General features: G+C 46.3%; 1 protein-coding gene across 1 annotated transcript in view; it reads left to right on the forward strand.

Moving 5' to 3' along the window:
• LOC147627886 (Tetratricopeptide repeat (TPR)-like superfamily protein) overlaps positions 1 to 21,571 on the forward strand; it is a 29,633-nt gene that overhangs the window by 7,017 nt on the left and 1,045 nt on the right. The window contains exon 5 of the mRNA XM_086814860.1: positions 21,282 to 21,533. Within this exon, the coding sequence (XP_086670986.1) occupies positions 21,282 to 21,533 (252 nt within the window). The remainder of the gene's footprint in view (positions 1 to 21,281; positions 21,534 to 21,571) is intronic.

A 21,571-nucleotide genomic window follows, 5' to 3' on the forward strand; every position in this document is an offset into this window, starting at 1 on the left:
TCTACACCCACTATTGGGCACTGATGACGTTAGTGGGGATGTCGTAGTATCTAGTCCATACTATGCATAATGGAGTTGATAGCTATATATGTTAGAAGTCATCTCCTGTCTATATTTATACACCAGGGCCTCTGTTGTGGGTGTGCCCGCCCTGTATAGGTGTTTTATCATCTTTCCTCACTCCATGTATTTTTTTCCCTATTTTTTCCATTTTTTCGTGGTGTGGATGGATGCCAGATGTTGGCAGAAGTCTCTGGTGGCTGGCTGACTGCCCATTTAGTAGTCGTTTGGCTGGCCGACTGCCTAAACAGCAGTCGTGGAGTTTTCTCTGCTGGCCGACTGCTTCATGCAATCGTGGAGGCATTTATTGCTGGCTGACTGCTTTATGCAGTCGTGGAGAGCCTCTAGAGCAGGCCGACTGCTTGCATGGGGCATATAAATAGGCCCCATGCCCCCCACCATTTTCTCATTCAGTTATTTGCGGGATCTTGTGTATAGAGAAGAGTTTACACACCTATCTCTTTGTGTTTCTTGTTCTGTCTATTTTCTACATTCTACTTGCTCTTGTCAACCCAAGTTTGGTTATCATTTCCGCTGCATATTTTGACATGGTATCAGAGCCCTAGGCTCGTGATAGATCTTGGGAGTTCTCTGAGCAAGAGGGGGATCGTTAGGTTGCTGATTGGTGGACTGTTTTGGACTGTTTGGGAAGAGAAGGTGCAAGAGAAAGGCGGGCTAAGGTGCTGGACAACCACTTGCAGGTTTTAGAGATTTTTTTTTCCCAACCACCCACCCTTTCAGTTTACTCCCCGCGATGGCAAATTTACTAGAGATGGCTGAGAAGCACGTGAAGATTCTGACTCTCCCCACGTTCCCAGTGGACCGTCAGTTGGACGGGTCCAATTACGGCATTTGGAAGGTCATGATGGAGTATGTGCTGTATCATATGACCTTGTTGATTTCATCATCATCGGGGTTCCATGGCCGGAAGCAGAGGAAGGGGAGTTATTGTCGATGAGGAAGGACCGAGAGGCACAGGCACACATGTGGGATCGTGTCAACGCCAGGGTCCGATCATTTATTTTCCTCAACTGCACCACAAGTGATCAATCATGTAAAGCACATGACGCTGGCGAAAGGCATATGGGAGCACTTGGCTTCTCTTTATAACAGGGTATCACCCATGAAACGGATCTCCTTGGAAGTGCAGATGCGGGTTATGAACCCTGCAAAGTCCTTGACGATGCGGGAACATATTAACAAGTTGCAGGCTCTTCAGCAAGAAGTCCTACAAGCTGGGAAGGAGATATCATCTGAAGACATGGCCATCACTTTGCTGTCCCACTTGCCTGCTTAGTATTCTGCTTTCTACTCCTCGTTGGTTACGAGTGGCAAGCTCAGCACACTTGGGAGGAGCTTGTGCCAATGGTCTTGGACCAAGAGGAACGTTTCACGAACCCTCCTCACAGCGGCGGTTCGGAGGCCTTAACTGGCCAATGGTCGAAAGGCCGGAATAACAACAAGGGAAAAGGGAAGGCTTCACTGGAGAAGTCTTCTGAGAAGAAGCCTGACTCAGAACAAGAGAAACTGAAGGCCGAAAGATTCTGCAATGATTGTGGCGAGAAAGGCCACTATTGGAGGAAGTGTCCTAAGCGGACAGGGAAGAGTGCTGATTCCTCAGCCTCAGCTGCAAAGACTCCGGTATTTGTGCACTTAGAGATGGTGGACTCCGTGTGAGGATTACTATTATTACTTAGTATTTCATCCACTATCTGTGTATTAAGACTGAAACTGAAAGTAGACTTGAACACAGATGTTTGATTGATTGATTGATTGAAATTGTGATACAACAGGCTCCTTATATAGGAGTTCAAGAGACACGAATGAAAAGACACATCCCATGACCAATAGTCATGACTCTAGGCGAAGGGACACATCCTTTGGACGAATAGCTGCAACCATTGGGTGAAGAGTTGCAACCCTAGAGCGAAGGGGTGTGACCAGTCGTCGAAGGAGTGTGGCTCTTGATGAAGAGGCATGTCTCTAGAGCGAATAGTCGTGACCATCCGAGTGTAGGGGTCCTCTGTAATCATGTCACTTCAGTATCTGTAACCATAAGGAGACTGTGTATAATGAACTAAGTCACAATCGTGACATTCCCTCCCATTTAAAATAAAACCCAGGGGTAGTTGTTGTGACTCTGGAAGAAGGGAAATGATTGAATTGCTTCTGCATCCAAAGCTCTAGCTGCTAGATCCCATGTCATGGCATTATTGTTGACCATAACAATCTTGCATATACCAAACTGAATATGAACTGCATCTGCAACTTGTCTCATCTTTACCAAAAGCATGAGAATCATATCTGTAACTTGAGTAGAACTTTTGTTAACATCATTGGTAACTTCGAGCTTTGTCCAAGAAAAGATTGAATCTTTATCTGCTTCAAGTGAAACTATTGGTAAATTATCTGATTGTGTCACCACGCTTTCCGACTGAGAGGCGACCACCACCTGTTGGATGTCTGAAAGGGATTCCATTGGTTTGTCTGGAACACGGATGTCTTCAAGTGTTGTCGTAGGTTGAGAAGAAATATCTTCCATATGCTTTTCTTTGCTCAGAAAGTTGTTCTCGGGACAAGTTATGTCCAAAGATCCATTTGCAGCGACTGAAGTCATGCTGCAAGAGGTTGCGTCTGATTTATCCTTTGCACCACTGAAGGTAAGGACTGGAGTCTTCATTTTTGAAGAAGCAGCATCATTCACCACGGCGTCAGGTAGCTGGTCAAAGGCAAAGACTCCATTTTGCACGAGCGGTGACGAGGCTATTGCTTCTGCCTGGGTCACGGCAAGAAAAGGAGTTGTGGACATTGTATTTGTCACACATGTACAAGAATCTTCTGAATCTTCAGCTTTCTCAGTGGGTATTAAGGCTTCCAATGTAGAAGGGGGAGGTTGAGGTTGTTTGCGCCTCTTAGACCTCTCAAGGATCCTCTTGCACAACGTGAGAATGAGTAAGTCTTCAACACTGCCACCAAGAGCTTGCAAGGACTTGAATGTAGGGCATTGCTCGCGAGGGGAAACTTGTCCAACGTCGCGGCGTTCACGACCGAGTACTCGACTAGGGTCGGACACACGTGCCACTAAGTAAGCCCATCTTGATATGGCTGATTTCTTTCCAAGATGTGATCCTTCGGAAGCTTCATGTTGCTGCTTTGGCTTTTGCTGATAGTGATTCAAAGATGGATCTTTCTCATAACTGTTGTAATGCTGAGAATGTTTGCGATGAGCATGCAGAGGCTCGAACGAAGTTATTTCATGTCTGGTGGTCTCCACAGAACTGTGCTGAGGACAAGAAACCTGTTGTGGGTGTTGTACGCCGAGAAGTTGCTTGTCGGGAGCTTGAGGAGGCTTTGGCTCACCATGGATCAAGTGTGACGAAAAAGTAGCCAGAGAAGGCTTCAAGAGTAGTTGAAATGCCTTCATTTCATGCCCGAGAAGGAAAATCGGTGAAGAAAATGAGGATTTGAGGCCGCTTTCAACACTTTATGCTTGTTGTAATTTCTGGACAGCAACAAAATTCTGCACTGCAGGGTTTGGTGGAAGCCTTACATGCCAAGAAAGTCATTGCCAAGACAAGAGGGGCATACATGAAGAGGGCTGCATTCGGGGGGTTGGGGGTGCCGGTTCACATTAGCGTACGCCCGTTGGTTTTTTTTTTTTTAAAGATTGTGCTGATCGCTGGCCGTGGGGTACTCCTTTGTTTTTTTTTTTAATGTGCGCTGGTCGACGGCTGGTTTCCTTGCCCTTCGCTGGCGGGTGGCCGTTGGGTGCTGGCTGCCGGCTGCTCACGTGGCTGGTGGAAGCCACGTGTATAAAGGCTTAAGTATAAGCCTTAGTTTATAGGTGTAAAGGTGACAGCCAGCAAGGGGTCGTAGGGGCGCCGTCAGCAAAGCGAAAAGGTGGCGGCAACCACGAATCGGCGATGAGGCGTTTGGTCGGCAGCCTGCATGTATCAACGAGGCTCACGACCGGCAGCTGCTTCCAGCAAGCAAGGGCTCACGTTGGCAGAGGCGAAGAGAGGGGGGGGGGGGGGCTTGGTCCTTGATGAGGCGCACCCAAACGGGGGGAAGGGGGCTGATTTCGTGCGCGCGGAAGGAGGCTGATATGCTCGCGCGTCAAAGAGGGGGGCTGAAAAAAATATTTTTTTTAAAATTTTTTTTTGAAGAGGAGAGGGCCCCAATGGTCAGGTTTTTTAAAAAAAGTCCAGGGTCACTTTTTTTTTTCTTTTATAAAACATGCCGTTTTAATGTGAAAGGACATGTTTTAAAAGATGTGTCCTTTCAAAGGGGTGCATCACTTGGAGAGGCTCCGAGAGGGTAAAAGGATCATGGAGGGGGCTAGACAGGCACGTAGGCCGAAGGGCAGCAAGGACCCGTCTAGGCACGAGGCGCGAGGGCGGTGACTCCGGGTGCGCGAGGCGCGTTCACGGGACCGCCGAGGGCGCGGGCAGAGGGGGACGGCTGCAAGAACTCCATCGGATTGGGACGGGGAAAAAATTTCAGCGAGGCTTAATCTTTAGGCATTTGCTACGGGTGAGAAGATCTTTCCTCCGCCTCCATACAACACCGAGAAGAGGGGTGGACGAGGGAGTGCCGCGGAGAGGGTGAGGGCTTCACAACCCACGGGTAGGAAAAAAATTTGCTCTGATACCACTGTGAGGATTACTATTATTACTTAGTATTTCATCCACTATCTGTGTATTAAGACTGAAACTGAAAGTAGACTTGAACACAGATGTTTGATTGATTGATTGATTGAAATTGTGATACAACAGGCTCCTTATATAGGAGTTCAAGAGACACGAATGAAAAGACACATCCCATGACCAATAGTCATGACTCTAGGCGAAGGGACACATCGTTTGGACGAATAGCTGCAACCATTGGGTGAAGAGTTGCAACCCTAGAGCAAAGGGGTGTGACCAGTCGTCGAAGGAGTGTGGCTCTTGATGAAGAGGCATGTCTCTAGAGCGAATAGTCGTGACCATCTGTAGGGGTCCTCTGTAATCATGTCACTTCAGTATCTGTAACCGTAAGGAGACTGTGTATAATGAACTAAGTCACAATCGTGACACTCCGGGCAGATGACTCCATCCCGTGACTTCTTTCTGGATCTGAAACGGCAGTCAGGTTGCATTTTTATTGGCGAGAACTCCACTATTCCGATGCACAGTGAGGGTCGGATGGAGATTATTCCCGACGGCAAGGGGGGCAAGCATGCTTCCCGTGTTCTTTATGTCCCTGCTCTGGGTTTTCATCTTCTGTCAGTGCATGAAGTATGCAAGACTGGCTTTCGGGTGGAATTTGAGGAGCATTCTGTTGCTCTACGGGACCGTGAGACTGGCCAGGTTGTTTGGGAAGGCGGTGTGGAGAATGGTATCTACAAGCTCTCTACTCTCTCCTCGTTGACAGGTTCTCAGGTCGGAGATTTGTGGCACTTTCATTTTGGCCACTTAAATGTGGATGCATTGAGGCGAGCTTTCCGAGACCAGATGGTGGTTGGCTTGCCAGATGTTGGTAGTAGGCAAGGGCGTTGCAGTTCTTGCATACGTGGTAAGCAGCACAGGGAATCTTTTCCGAAGCAGGCTTCCAGGCGGGCTTCGAAACCATTGGAGTTGATTCACACTGACTTGTGTGGACCTCAGCAGACACCATCTTTGGGAGGATCTCTGTACTTTATGCTACTTGTTGATGATTGTACCAGATTCACGTGGGTCTACTTTCTTTTCCAGAAGGACCAAGCTTTTGCTCGGTTCAAGGATTGGCACGTGATGGTGGTGAAAGAGTTTGGATTTCAGATCAAGACTCTCAGGGCTGATAAAGGAGGTGAATTCTCCTCGGTTGTATTTCTTAGATTTTGTGCAGATCATGGCATCAAAAGGGAACTGGCCAATACAGGATCGCCTTCGGAGAATGGAGTTGTCGAACGTAAAAGCAGGACTGTGGTGGAGATGGCGAGGACCATGCTGGAGCATCGTGATCTTCCTCGTCAAGGGATACAGATTGTATGATCCATACAGGAACGAGATTGTTGTCGGCCAGGATGTGGTCTTTGACGAGCATGTTCCAGTATCGACTGTCGAGGAGCCGCCACTTCTTGGAGATCCAGAGGAGTCTGATGATGATTCCTAGACCATCATTCCAGTTGATCAACCTCAGTCAGTACAGGAGGTTGAGCCCGCAGCTGGAGTAGAGCCCCCGTGACCACAGGAGGCTCCACGATCTATTCGAGTACCTAGGTGGTTGTTAGACACCCTTCGGGAGTCAGGTGTCACGGAGCTACCCTCCGAGTGGATCATAGAGGACGGCCCTCGAAGATCACATAGAGTCCGAGATAAAAGCAATACAGCGGAGCTTCTTTAGGTGAACTATGCTTTGATGTCTCGTATTATGCGGGACAAAGAGCCCACTTCCGTAAAGGAAGCCCTTTCAGAGGATACTTGGAGGAAAGCCATGCAGGTGGAACTTGATGCCATCGAGAAGAACAACACTTGGGAGTTGGTACCGAGGCTGTCGAAGCGGTCAATCATTGGTGTCAAATGGGTCTTTAAGACCAAATATGCGTCTGATGGATCGGTGGACAAACACAAAGCCAGACTTGTGGCTAAAGGTTATGCTTAGCGGCCAGGCATGGACTACGAGGATACCTTTGCACCGACAGCACGGATGTCCACGATTCGGACTGTTCTTGCCCTTGCTACTTCTCAAAGGTGGCCCGTGTATCAAATGGATGTAAAATCTGCATTCCTTAATGGTGACCTGCAGGAAGAGGTGTATGTTGAGCAGCCTCCAGGCTTTATTGTTCCAGGCTCTGAAGGGATGGTTTACAGGTTACGTAAGGCCTTGTATGGTCTTAAGCAGGCTCCCAGGGCTTGGAATCAGAAGATTGATTCCTTCTTTGTTCGGATTGGTTTTCAGAGATCGGTTGCAGATCCGAACCTGTATCTCTTTCGGGAACGCGGCATGGTCAAGATTATCATCCTTTATGTGGATGATCTCATTCTCACTGGCGGAGCACATTAGAGTGACGAAGGTTGCCTTGTCAAAGGAGTTTGAGATGACCGACTTAGGCTTACTCCACTTCTTTTTGGGATTGGAGATCTGGCAGACCGAGAGGGGGTTTTCCGTCTCTCAGCAGTGGTATGTTCATGAGTTGCTTGAGGCCTTTGGGATGGAGAACTGCAAGCCTATTACTTTGCCGATGGACCCGAACACAAAGTTAACCGTTACTGATCCTTGTGAGCCAGTTTTGATGCCTCGCAGTACCGGAAGTTGGTTGGTTCATTGATCTGGTTGTTGAACACCAGATTGGACTTGAGCTTCTCCGTGGGGCTGTTGAGCTCTTTTATGCAGACGCCATTGAAGTCTCATTGGGACGCAGGATTGCGGGTCTTGCGGTATCTGCAGAGTACGAAGGATCTAGGACTCTTTTACACAGGAGGGGATGGAGTCAGGCTCCAAGGTTGGAGTGACTTAGATTGGGGAGGAGATCCAGACACGAGGAGATCTACTTCAGGATACAATTTTACCCTCGGCTCAGGAGCAGTTTCTTGGAGTAGCAAGAGGCAGCCAACTATTGCCCTTTCTTCGACAGAGGTAGAGTACGGGGCTGCTTGTGGTGTTGCTTGTGAGGTTGTGTGGCTGCGGAGGCTGCTAGGCGAGATTGGGTTTCCACAGAAGGAGCCCACAGTCATCCAGTGCGATAACCAGAGTTGTATAGCTATTGCTCGGAACCCGGTCTTCCATGCCCGGACCAAGCACATAGAGATACGGTATCACTTTGTATGTGAGAAGATCTTGGCTGGTGACATCTTGCTACTTTATTGTTCGACGGAGGACAATGCGGGGGACCTCTTCACGAAGTCTCTACGCTCAGGCGGCACTCCAGCTCCCTTGGGTTGATTTCACAGCCAGGAGTTGAGAGGGGGTGTTAGAAGTCATCTCCTGTCTATATTTATACACCAGGGCCTCTGTTGTGGGTGTGCTCGCCCTGTATAGGTGTTTTATCATCTTTCCTCACTCCCCGTATTTTTTCCCTATTTTTCCCATTTTTCCGTGGTGTGGATGGATGCCAGATGTTGGTAGAAGTCTTTGGTGGCTGGCCGACTGCCCATTCAGCAGTCGTGTGGCTGGCCGACTGCCTAAACAGCAGTCGTGGAGTTTTCTCTGCTGGCCGACTGCTTCATGCAGTCGTGGAGGCATTTATTGCTGGCCGATTGCTTTATGCAGTCGTGGAGAGCCTCTAGAGCAGGCCGACTGCTTGCATGGGGCATATAAATAGGCCCCATGTCCCCCCCCCACTTTCTCATTCAGTTATTTGCAGGATCTTGTGTATAGAGAAGAGTTTACACACCTATCTCTCTGTGTTTCTTGTGCTGTCTATTTTCTGCATTCTACTTGCTCTTGTCAACCCAAGTTTGGTTATCATTTCCGCTGCATATTCTGACAATATAGTCTTGTGGGTTATATAACATGCACGTTCGTAAAAGGTGAATTTGGGCATGTTCCTGGATTCATCTAGGTATATATATATATATATATATATATATGTTGCCCTTTCCCTCACTTTTCATCATCGCCGCTTTTGGTTATTTGGTGAGCACCATCAGCCCTCTGCCTAGGGAGTCCACTACTCCTCGCCTAGGATGCTTAAAAAGCATGGGGATCTTATGCTAGTGTCTGCTAACCAAGTCTACCATTTGTTGGTTGAGGATAAGAGGTGGGTTACTGAAAAAGCCAACAAAGTCTGGCGGGTAGCTCGAAGACGCTTGTGGTGGAAACATACATTGATGGGTGTTTGGTGTTCCAAGATGTCTTTGTTTGGTGGGTGTTGGTGGGAGGTTTGCCTATAGGGGATCAATTGTCCAAGAGGAAACTTGCAGCATGCCTTTCACCACTTGCCCAGAGAATAGCCACCATTTATTTATGCATTGCTGGGTTGCTAAACGTGTTTGGGATTTTGTTTCCTGAGCTTGGAGGTTCATTGCACACACACTTGTGGATTTGTTTCATTTCTTTAGGTGGATTGGCTCGTGGCACATATGGCTCACCTGAAATGCATTCATCTTTGATGGCCAGTCGGATATACAGGGCCAGTTTGGACGAATTCGGGGCTTGTTGTTGTGGCGGCTTTCGGCCATGGCTTCCGCGCATGTGATAGGTCCAGACTTGGCCACTTCTTGGATTCGGATCGTCCGCACAGATCCATTGCGTGCATAGTTGATAGAGTTTTTTTTTCCCGGCATCATCGTCACTGCTCGGGATTCGGATCGTCTGCATAGTTCCATTGAGTGCATAGTTGATAGAGGGTTTTTTTTTTTGAGTGAGTTTGTGTTCTAGCTGAGCTGTTGGCCATGAGGCATGTGTACATTACCTGTGCATAATATTACGTTCTTACCTTTATGGAAACAAAAATGCTTGAGAGCTTGAGAGAGATCATAGATGGAGGGCTTGAGAGAGAGAGAGAAAGAAAGAAAGAAAGATTTTATTAACGTCTTCCAAAAGACCGAACTCGGCCTATGAGACAAATCGGAGTACCTGTATGGGGTACCCTCTGTCATCCCAACAAAATGAAAAAGTACTGAATAAAAAAGCTGAATCTGGGTGTGCAGGGGATGGAGCTCTACTACTAGGAGAATGCAAAGCTATATGCATGGAGTATACAATCATGATATGCAACCTAGCTAGCTCCATCCTGTACCATACTGGGGGTATAAAATGGTATACATCAGCGAAGGGGGTGTCCACAGCTCCCTGAAGAACATGCCTGGGTGTGCTCTAAAGCGAGCCAGTCGCTCCGCACCCTCTCTGTGAAACTGAGCTCTGATCTCTGTCATTTCTCTCTGGTATAGGCGTGGTGTCCGAAAGCCAGGTGTCCTCTGTCTCCTGCGGGCTTTAAGTGTCTCTGCTCTCTGGAGAGTAATTCCCTGCCGTGTAGGGGCTGGGAGGGGTATGGATCTCTGCCGTGTAGGGGCTGGGAGGGGTATGGATCTCTGAAAAAATGTAGTAATCTGTGTCTGTCGCCCCCCCTCTGGAGCTGTCTGAGCCTGTAATAATGTCTCTCTGTGGCGCTGTATGTCTAGAATGTATCTTCCCAGTATGCGCTGGTCTGCTACCTCAAAGATCTGGCGTAGGGAATGTGGCTCTCTGAATAAAATGGGATATCTCTCTCTGATGGCTGTATATGCTCTGCATCTGCATACATAATGCTCCTCACTCTCCACCTCCTCTCTGCACAATCTGCATACCCTCTCCTCTCGGGGGATCCGTGCTGCTCTGCCAGTCTCAATCTCCAATCGGTGTGATGAAACTCTGAGCTGACCAATAGCCACTCGGGAGCCGTGTGGTAAAAAGCCCTCCATGTATCTAGGCCTCTCTATAAATCCATCATGAGAGAGAGAGAGCGAGAGAGAGAGAGAGTGAGTTATATTAACGTCCACGGAAGGCCGAATCCGACCTATGGGACAGATCAGGTACATCCATTTACATTCCACTCTGGTTATCGATGCCAAAGAGGCATAAAACTGAAAAAAAATAACTCAAAATGAACTCTTAAGACTGTTAAGAGTTTAAATTACAATGGGTTCTATTGCATCTAGTTCGAAATTGAGGTTCAAAATAAAAATAGCTATATTTCATCCATGGATGGATTTGTTCTTGAGGGGGGTGGGGTACGGAATTCTTTAATGATTGCTTGTCCTCCTCTGTATATTGCCCATTTGCCATTCTTTCTTGCTTCTTTAACTTTATTTAGCTCTGCCGATCTGTTCTTGAGTTGTAGCGGGGTGAGTTCATCAGCTATCCATACCTTTGTCCCTTGGAGAGAGAGAGAGAGAGAGAGAGAGGGTAGAGAGCTTGGAGGTTTGAAGCTTGAGAGCTTAGAGTTAGACTCTAGAGCTCGAAGGCTTGAGGGCTTGAAGGCTTGACGGCATGAAGAAGGAGCTTGAAGGCTTGAGCCTCATATAGGTAGAGGCTATAGCATATGGCATATCATATATGACAAGGCCCAAAACATGCAAAATGGGCAAAAAAACATGTTTTGTGTGCAGCATGCACACAAAACATGCAAAATGGGCTACATCTCAAAATTGTGTGTAGGCAGCAATGGTGAGAAATGGTTGGAAACAGGGCCGTACGACACCGTACGGTATTGTATAGTATCGTATCGAATGGTATTCCGTACAAATGAGCTTTTGGACTTTGAGCTTGTTGATGATATTGCTATGTGCCTGAAGGCCTCACACATATGTTTATGTTCCTTTCGGATTGCTTTGGAGAAGTTTTGCTTGGCTGTAGGGGTTCTCATTAATTGGCATAAGTCAATTGGCTTTTGGACTATTGACTCCCAAAGAGTCAATGCCCTTCATCTAGTGAGAGTAGTGAGCCACTTCAGGAAAGTAGTGGCATGTTGACCCTCTGCCTAATATTGTGACCCATGGGTCTTGGTGCTTGTGCTTGTATGGTGCATGTCCTATCAAATATCTTGATTGGGATCCTGGTGTCATGTGCATAGAATGTATCTACCGTGTGCAGCACGCACACAAGACTAGCTTTGAGGCTTGGGGTAGCTTGGAGCTAGGCAGACTGATTGGCGAGCGGTGCTAGGGACGGACTGATGGGCAGGCGCCCAAGTGGCGATGCCTTGATGGGCAGGCACCCAAGTGTGGACGCCCGGTGTGACTGGCCAAGAGCCTATAAAAGGGTGGCCAAGGTCGTTCAGTTGGTCACAGTCTCGCGAGTCTTTGCGAGAGCTTTGTGGTCAGGAGCTTGGATCTAGTGCAGACATGCACATGCTTCATGCAGCTGAGGCTGGCAGCAGTCTCGGGGCCCACGAGGGTAGCTCCGTGGCGGTATGGGACATAATGGAGTAGAGATTGGTCAGTGCATCTTGCTAGTTAGCTCAGCTCGTGGCTTGGTGGGGACAATCAAGTCTTGTGGGTTTTCAGCTCTCATGGTTGGGTGGTGAGTCAAGCCTGCACCCCCTTCATGTTTCATGGATTTGTTTTGCAGGTTTCGAGTCTTGTTTCAGGATTGCTCTACGAGGAGGGCATTGGGGATTTGACAGTGGAATCAGAGCGAGCCTTGAAGAGCGAGCAAGTTGGTAGGTAGGAAAAGAAAGAGGGTAAGAAGAGGTATGAGTTCGGTCACACTGCTGTTTTGAATGTTCACTGCTGGTTTTTTTTCAGTTTTGAGTGTATGGTTTCTTGTTTGCATCGTTGGCACCCGAGTTGGGTTGTGATCTTGAAGGGTCGACTTGGACAGCATGAAGAGAGTTGAGCAAGGTGAGAAGAAAGCCAAGCTTTGTCGGCCGTGCATCAGGGGGAGAGAATAGAGAGAAAACATCTTTGTTGCTGTTGTTCATAGGTGACAGGCAGCCTAGGTGCGGCGATTTTTTTCGTTGCTACTGTTCACAGGTGGCGGGCAGCCTGAGTGCGGCGCTTTTTAAGCCCCCCGTTTTTTTACAGAGTGTATCTATCGTGTGCAGCGCACACACACAAGACTAGCTTCAAGGCTTGGGGTAGCTTGGAGCTAGGCACGTTGATTGGCGAGTTGGGCTAGGAATGGACTGATGGGCGGGCGCCCAAGTGGGGACGCCTTGATGGGTGGGCACCCAAGTGTGGATGCCTGGTGACCGGCCAACAGCCTATAAAAGGGTGGCCAAGGTCAATCAGTTGGTCAGATTCTCGCGAGTCTTCGCGAGAGCTCTGCAGTCAGGAGCCTGGATCTAGTGTAGATGTGCACCTGCTTCATGCAGTCGAGGCTGGCAGTAGTCTCGAGGTCCGCGAGGGTAGCTCCGTGGCGGTATGGAATGTCATGGAGTAGAGATTGGTCGGTGCGTCTTGCTAGTTAGCTCAGCTTGTGGCTTGGTGGGGACAGCCAAGTCTTGTGGGTTTTGCCCACGGCTGTCATGGTTGGGTGGTGAGTCAGGCCTGCATCCCCTTCACGTTTTATGGCTTTGTTTTGTAGGTTTCAAGTCTTGTTTCAGGATTGCTCTATGAGGAGACCCTTGGGGATTTGACACTTGGTGAGTGGGAGTGGATTGATGTAGCCCATTTTATGAAGAGTAAGGCTTTCTTCAGCTACACTGTCCGTAATGCTAGGTTCCTTCCACTTGGGTAGATTCATAGGACTCCTACTCTCGGGCCGCACTGGGAAAGCTGTAACATCACCCCATTGTGTCACGTGCATCCCGCACTTGGATGCCACGTAGACATTTCTGTACAGAAGGTGCAGGACCTGGGATGGTGAACTGGTCCCATGTGAGCTCAGTTCGGGACGAGTCAGCCAGGGATCCATCTCAGTCGTCCGAGGTCAGGTGTGCATTGTCCTGCACATGAGTCCAAGGTCAGTTGTGCACTGTCCTGCACATGAAACAGTGCCAGTCCGCGCTGTGAGTCTCCCTCTAGAATGATGTTAGTGATTCTGTGTATCTGGAATGGTACCGGATGCCAGATCACTGAGTAGATAGTGGTTAGGACAAGGGGCCAGCCCATAGGGCTACCCGGGATCTTAGTGTGGGCATGGGAATGGTGTGGAACCACCCCCATTAGGGCCAGGAAGACCCAGGCTGAACCCACCAGCCATGGAGGGAGGGGCTGTAGGACAGCCCTAGGGCAAGAATAAGGCAGATTCCAGGAGAAAACAGCCTTTGCATGGCTGTAGGGCAGGTATGGGACAGCCCATACACGCTGCCCAGCCCTCTTGAGGTTTGCAAAAGCTGTGCCCAGTCCTTTAGAATCAGGCGCATCACTTTCAGTCTGTTAGGGAAAAAGGCAGCATTTTTTGGGATTTAATTCAGCATTTATTGCTGAATTTCTGGTCGTGGGAGCATTTAATGCTGGCCGACTGCAGTATCACTAGCCGACTGCTGTAGTTGAGCTAGTATAAATAGAATGGCCCATAATCCCATTCAGTCATCTCATTCTCCACCAAGAGCTCAAGCATAAGAGGCTAGACCTTTAAAGCCAAGAGGGTGCTAAGCTAAGGGGTGAAGGATTCAGGTCAAGGGCAGGGTACTCCCAGCCAAGAAAAAGTCCAAGATTGCTGTATTTTCTTTCAGATTTCTCATCATTCCAATAAAGAAAATCCATCCGTGGTGGGGGCCCTACAGAGGGTAATTGGGACCCAATACTGTGTCCTCTCCATCTCTCCCTCTCTGTCTCTATTTTTGTGCATTAATATCTGTCGCGAAAAGAGTGCTGATTTCTGAGTATTGAAGTGACCGATTCCTCTCCGAAGCTTCCGCATATTACACATTGATTCAAAAGAGATTTTGCCATAGACTTTGGCACTTATACAGGAGGAGCGAGATCTCCCACTTCTTTTGGTTATTCTAATTTCTTACATGGTGGCCTTCCCACTAATCAGTGGAGGGCTATTTTTGGAGTAGATCCCGCGTGCCTGAGATGCCAAGTAGTTTATGAGACAATGCAACATTGTATATGGGCGTGTAGAGCTGCTCAGAGGATTTGGGGCGGCTCTAAAGCTCATCTATGATATGCAGAGGTGTGGTGCAACGCTGCATGCTACAAATATTCCTCATACCTAGTATAGACCACCTGTGATTATTCTCTATTATTAGGGTAGGGGTCTCACTTTCACCATTTGGTCCCTTTCAGTCTTGACTAGTGTTTCATACACTAGTCGGAGCCAAGGTGTGAATGGGGATTTTCCACAGAAGCAGTGAAGTCACGAGATGGAAGATGCTCGTGTAAAGCCAAGTCTTGTTGCAAAACTTGTGTGAAGGCTTAGATGGCATATCTCTATCTGAAGGTGGATTATAGGACATGAGTTTTCAGGAGTTTTCTCACTTATATGGTTTATAAGGATTTTTGTTCACACTTATTTATAAGTGGGTGAACATATGGGGATTTGGACAAGGAGCATATACATAGGTGGAGCTGAATTTTTAAGCCATGTGTGTGAACACTTCAAGTAAGCGCCCACTTTTGCATGGAGCATGTGAGTTTATATATATATATGTATATATACATGTATATATGTATATATACATGTATATATGTATATACATACATATATATACATATATACATGTATATATATACATATATACATATATATATATATATATATATATATATGTATATATGTATGTATATACATATATATACATATATATATGTATATATATATCTATATGTATGTCTATATATATATATATATATATGTATATATATATACATATACATCTACATATATATATATATATATATATGTATATATGTATGTATATACATATATATACATATATATATGCATATATATATCTATATGTATGTCTATATATATATATATACATATACATCTACATATATATATATATATATATACATATATACATATACATCTACATATATATATATATATATATATATACATATACATATATACATATATATATATATATATATATATGTATATATGTATGTATATACATATATATACATATATATATGTATATATATATCTATATGTATGTCTATATATATATATGTAGATGTATATGTATATATACATATACATATGTATATGTATATGTATATATATATATGTACATTATATATATATATATGGCGGCTGTTTATAACTCCCAAAATACAAGGAGCTTTTTGATATTTTTGGAGAGGCTACCACTTTAAAAAGGGGAAAAAGCACATTATTTTTTTTTGGGTGGGTCGACTCTATAATAGGGTGGAGGAACTTGAGGCATGATCATGGCTGGGTGGCAGCATCACATTCTCTTTTTCCTTGGAGCACTGGCCTACAGCAGCAGATCCCTCATCTGACTTTACAGCAGCCCCTTTTCTCTCTCTGTTTTGCTGACTGTACAACTGGGCGGCAGCCTCTTCATCTCTCATCTGATTTCCTGGCCATACAGCAGCATGCTCCTTATCTCTTGAGCGCTGGCTGAACAGCAGGAGACCTCTAAACGTTTCTCTCTCTCTCTCTTCAGCAGGCCGTACAGCAGGTACAGCAGCTGGCTTTTCTCTCTCTACTGGCCGTGCAGAGGTACATTGGTGGAACACATCCTTCTTCTCTCTTGCGCAAGCTGTACAGAGAGGACAGCAGCTGGACAGCATCTCTCTCTCTTACGCGGGCCGTACAACAGCAGGATCTTTTCTCTATCTTCTGGCTGTACAGCACTGGTCGTACAGCAGGTTACTCTCTCTCTCTCTCTCGTCACCACTCCCTTCTGGCCACCGGTTCTGGGGGCTGTCAGGGACTGTTTTGAAGAGCTGTTCCGGGGTTGTTTTAGAGAAATCTGGTAACTGTTCTGGAGCTCTTCTGGGGCTGATTTGAGACTCTGTTCTGGGGGTTGTTTTGGCACGGATTTCGGGGCTGGATTTGGCACCGTACTGGGCTGTTGTTCTGTAACACGCGGAAGCTCTGGGAGTCTTCTTTCAGCCCTAAACACTCTTGGAAACATGCTGATGCAAAACGCAGATATGGAGAGAGAGTAGCGAGAGAGAGAGGTGCTAGAAAATTCAGTAAATTACTATGGTACAAAAAGGGTACTCAGTCCACAGCCCTAGGCTGCCTTGTAGAAAAGGTGATAAACACCCAAAAGTCTAGTCCCTACTTGGATCCTAATGATCCACCGCACAAAGGAATGAATAAATACAATGAGAAGCAACTAGGCCTTATATAGTCTCTTTGGAACATTGAAGTGCTGGCCGACCAGCAGTTGGCCAGCCGACTGGACCAAACAATACAAACGCTGATGCGCCTGTCTTCCACCATGCAGCGACCACTCTTGTTCTCAGCCGACAGCACCTTCTGGTCTTCTCCAAGTCCACCCTAGCAAATCTGCACTCTGTGCTCCACAATTCCTAGTTCTAGTTATCTTTTACTGGTTGCCTCTTCTGGACTAGCATCTGGATTTGTCCACCCTCTGTCATCCATCCATCCTTAGCAACCCTTTTCTCCGAAAGCCCGGCCGGGTTCTCCAAACCACTCTATCTCGGACGAAGATCTATGCATCTGTTCCCTCTAGTCCACAATCCATTCTTGCTTTGACTCTGAACACCATCTTGGTCTTCATTCCTGAGAAATGAGTCTGGCACTCTCACATCACCCTTGGAGGATAAACCTCCCTTGGGACCGTTGCCCGAGAACCTATCTGGCTCACAGGACTGCCATTCCCTTTGGCTTTGTGGAACACCACCAACAAACCTCTTGGGAGCTCTTCCCGAATCTGTGTTCCTTGCCTTGGGCTTCGTATCCGTGTACTTTCCTGTACCTTAGACCTGTACACCATCATATGGAACCGAATCCGTGTTTAGCTTTGCTGAGCCTGATGCTTTGATACCAATGTAACATGCGGAAGCTCTGGGAGTCTTCTTTCAACCCTAAACACTCCTGGAAACATGCTGATGCAAAACGCAGATATGGAGAGAGAGTAGCGAGAGAGAGGTGCTAGAAAATTCAGTATATTACTATGGTACAAAAAGGGTACTCAGTCCACAGCCCTAGGCTGCCTTGTAGAAAAGGTGATAAACACCCAAAAGTCTAGTCCCTACTTGGACCCTAATGATCCACCCCATAAAGGAATAAATAAATACAATGAGGAGCAACTAGGCCTTATATAGTCTCTTTGAAACATTGAAGTGCTGGCCGACCAGCAGTCGGCCAGCCGATTGGACCAAACAATACAAACGCTGATGCGCCTATCTTCCACCATGCAGCGACCACTCTTGTTCTCAGCCGACAGCACCTTCTGGTCTTCTCCAAGTCCACCCTAGCAAATCTGCACTCTATGCTCCACAATTCCTAGTTCTAGTTATCTTTTATTGGTTGCCTCTTCTGGACTAGCATCTGGATTTGTCCATGGGCAAACATGCACATGACATGTTCGAGGCTGATTTGCACTAGTTTATGGTGCTGATTGGTACTCAATTTCTTGAGCAAGTGTTTGTGGAGCTTTGTGGATGTTGCATGTGCGGAAGCCTTGCTATATTGATCCACAGCCCTAAGCATGATTAAGAACATTGATGCTAATTAACATATGACTGAGATACAGAGGAGAGGGAAGAAGAGAGAGATAAGGTGTTAGGTTTTCTTTATTCATATGGTACAAAAAGTTGGCTTACGCTTGTACATGGCTGAGGTATGTGGTCAGCCCATAAGGGTTGACCCATAGCCCTTCTACATGATGTCTACTTGATAACCAAATGTATGAATAATGACTTGTCCTTTGCTGAATTATGAGTTGTACTTATATATGGGTGTAGGACAGTAGTCGGCGTGCTGAATTGGTCCCAAAAATGCTAAACTAACATATAATGCTAGTTGGTAATATATAATGCCAGGCGGTTGGCAATAAATGTTGGATCTCCATAAAATGCTAGCCGATTGGTTCTGGCTGCCTTTTGATGTTGGACGACTGATGATAGGAGGTGTCCACATGCTGCCAACAATGCTCAAATGCTCTTGATGGTCCTGTTGTCGATGACTCTGATGCGGATGTTAATGTTTTTGCTCCTGATGTTGACCTAAATGCTTATCTTAGGTGCTGCACTAATCAGGGATTAAGCCAGTTCATGTTGAAGATTAGCCATGGCACGGGCGTGCATGTGACATTCCCTTCTGCTAAACTTGGTGACGGGTGGACACTTTGTCATCCTTCCTTCTTGGACTTGACCTTGAAGTGCTTCTACTTACTGACTTTGACTTCTACTGACTTTGACTTTAACTGACTGATATTTTTGGTCTGAACACCTTCACTTCTGATCTCCACTTCCAAGTCTTTGATGAAGAACTGAGCATCTATTCACTGCCGTCCCCATGCTTGCTTTCCCTTAACCTTGACACAACGGTGGGTCACATGCTAGAACTGATCATGCCTATTGCTAGGCCTTTGGAAATGATCTGAGAGTTTACTGAGGTACTGGGTCTGCGTACCTACCCTCAGGGAATGCTTCCTCTAGCTTCACCTATTGCAGACCACTCCATCTACTACCCTGCTGCATCCTTTCTGCTGGAACTGTGCACCTTCCTTGGGACATAGATGTTGTGAATGCTCTGATACCATGCTCTACTGATCCACAATCCTAAGCATGATTAAGAACATTGATGCTAATTAACATATGGTTAAGACACAGAGGAGAGAGAAGAAGAGAGAGATTAGGTGTCCGGTTTTCTTTATTCATATGGTACAAAAAGGTGTCTTATGCTTGTACATGGTTGAGGCATGTGGTCAGCCCATAAGGGTTGACCCATAGCCCTTCTACATGATGTCTACTTGATAACATAATGTATGAATGCTCTACTAATGACTTGTCCTTTGCTGAATTATGAGTTGTACTTAGGTGTAGGACAACAGTCGGCCAGCTGTACAGCTGTCGGCCTGCTGAATGAGTCCCAAAAATGCTAAACTAACATATAATGCTAGTGGGTAATATATAATGCTAGGTGGGTAACATATAATGCTAGCATTGTTGGCCTGTTGAATCAGTTCCAAAAATGCTAAACTAACATATAATGCTAGTTGGTAATATATAATGCTAGGTGGGTAACATATAATGCTAGCATTGCTAGGCGGTTGGCAATAAATGTTGGGTCTCCATAAAATGCTGGCCAACTGGTTCTGGCTGCCTTCTGATGCTAGCTGACTGATGATAGGAGGTGTCTAGACTCCACATGTTGCCGACAATGCCCAAATGCTCCTGATGATGATGGCCCTGATGTCGATGACTTTGATGCTGATGTTAATGTTTTTGCTACTGAAGGTGAGTCCTTACGTTAGAAGAAATAGCCAGGAGGTTGCCACATCAACCCATTGAGGTGGCAAGCCATGTGGGGGTGACTCCCAAGTTGGGATAGGCCACAAGGCTGATTTCACCTTCACCTTCCATAGGGTGTAGTTGGACCCATCCAGCTTTGCAGACTCAAAGAACATATGAAGAGAAGTAGGAGCAACCATCACAAAAGCTTGGGCTCAATCTCAGAAATATGCACAATCTTAGAAGAAGAAGTGTCCTCCACAAGTACCAAGGGTGCCATCAAATTCCGAAACACCACAAACCCCTTCTGCAAAAGGGAATGGGAGAGGAAAATGCAGCTAGAAAAGGGCTGCTGTCCTGAAAAAACAGGCCGCCTATGTCTAAACTCCACGTGGAATGAAATGTTGATCAGAAAATTACCTGATGGCTGCAAGCGATGAAGCCAATCTGAAGAGGAAGTGATCAGCAGATGCTGTCCAGAAAACACAGCAACAAGGAGGCTGCAAATCTGAGAAAAAACATAGAGGAGAGGGTGCTGAAAATAGGGCTGAATTTGGGGCAGCTGAGTCGTCGCTGAACCGGGAGCGATGATACCATGAAAGAGTGCACAAAGTGGAAGCAAAGGGGCCTTAGAGTGTGTTGAATAGAGAGTGCAAGAGAGAGAGATATGGAGCAACTATGCTGAATATAGTGAAGCAAAACAGTCCCAAGCAAGAGACACAGATAGTCTCATAAGTGAGGGAGCAAAATGTGTACAAGACTGAATGAAAAGTGAGAAGCCAGCCCCACCTATTTATAGGTGGGTAGTGCTGGCCGACTGGGGTTGAATATGCTGGCCGACTGGAGCAGATGAGCTGGCCGACTGGTAAAATACCAAATAGGCTGGGAAAAATCCCAGAAAAATATGGAAAAAGTGGGTGGCCAGTCCACAATCAAGGGCCATACGAAAGGGACCAAAAGGACACCAGAAATGGGCAGAAATTGGGGATGAATGTGCTAATAGGAGGTGCATTGAATGAGTCGAGGCTTGGTGGCCAACGAAAAACTAGGTGCCTTCCTTCATGGGGACTATATATGGAGGCCCTAACCGTTGTTTTAGTGTGCTTTAGACTATCTCGTGTAGAGGTTGATTATGGTCTAAAAAAAGGCTTAGTGCTAATCCTTTAGTGGACACTTTGTGTGTCTGGAGTGCATATTTTCAGCTCTTAATCTTGTTCTTAATCTGTGATTATCTCCATATGGTGGTAACTGGTTTATCTTAGGTCTATTGCTAGACAATGGTGTGGGTCACAGTGTGTGTCTATGTACTTGTGATAAAACCAATGCTTATCTTTGTGATTAGTACTTTGGTTTATCTTTGTGGCTCCTCTTTTTGCCTAGAACGGTTTGGGCTTGTGTTAAAAAGCATAACAACTATTTGGGTTTGTTCAGAACTTAAAAAAAAGCATAACAACTTTACTAAGGTCACTTCTTTTGCAGCAAGCCATTGAATCAGGACTTCCAGACAAAGATGTTAAGACAATGTGCATGAAGTATGCTGAGCTTGAAAGGAACCTGGGAGAGATAGACCGTGCTCGGGCTGTGTATATACATGCCTCTCAAATGGCAGATCCTCGTTCAGATACCGACTTATGGGAAAAATGGAATGATTTCGAGGTGCAGCATGGAAATGAAGACACTTTTAGAGAGATGTTACGAATCAAGCGGAGTGTCTCTGCTAGCTACAGCCAGGTACTTTCGAAATTTATGGCACTTTATGTAGATGCAAA

The sequence above is a fragment of the Cibotium barometz genome, chromosome 20 (assembly GCF_041138505.1).
Source record: "Cibotium barometz isolate CiBa-2024 chromosome 20, ASM4113850v1, whole genome shotgun sequence".
Lineage (NCBI taxonomy): Eukaryota > Viridiplantae > Streptophyta > Polypodiopsida > Cyatheales > Cibotiaceae > Cibotium > Cibotium barometz.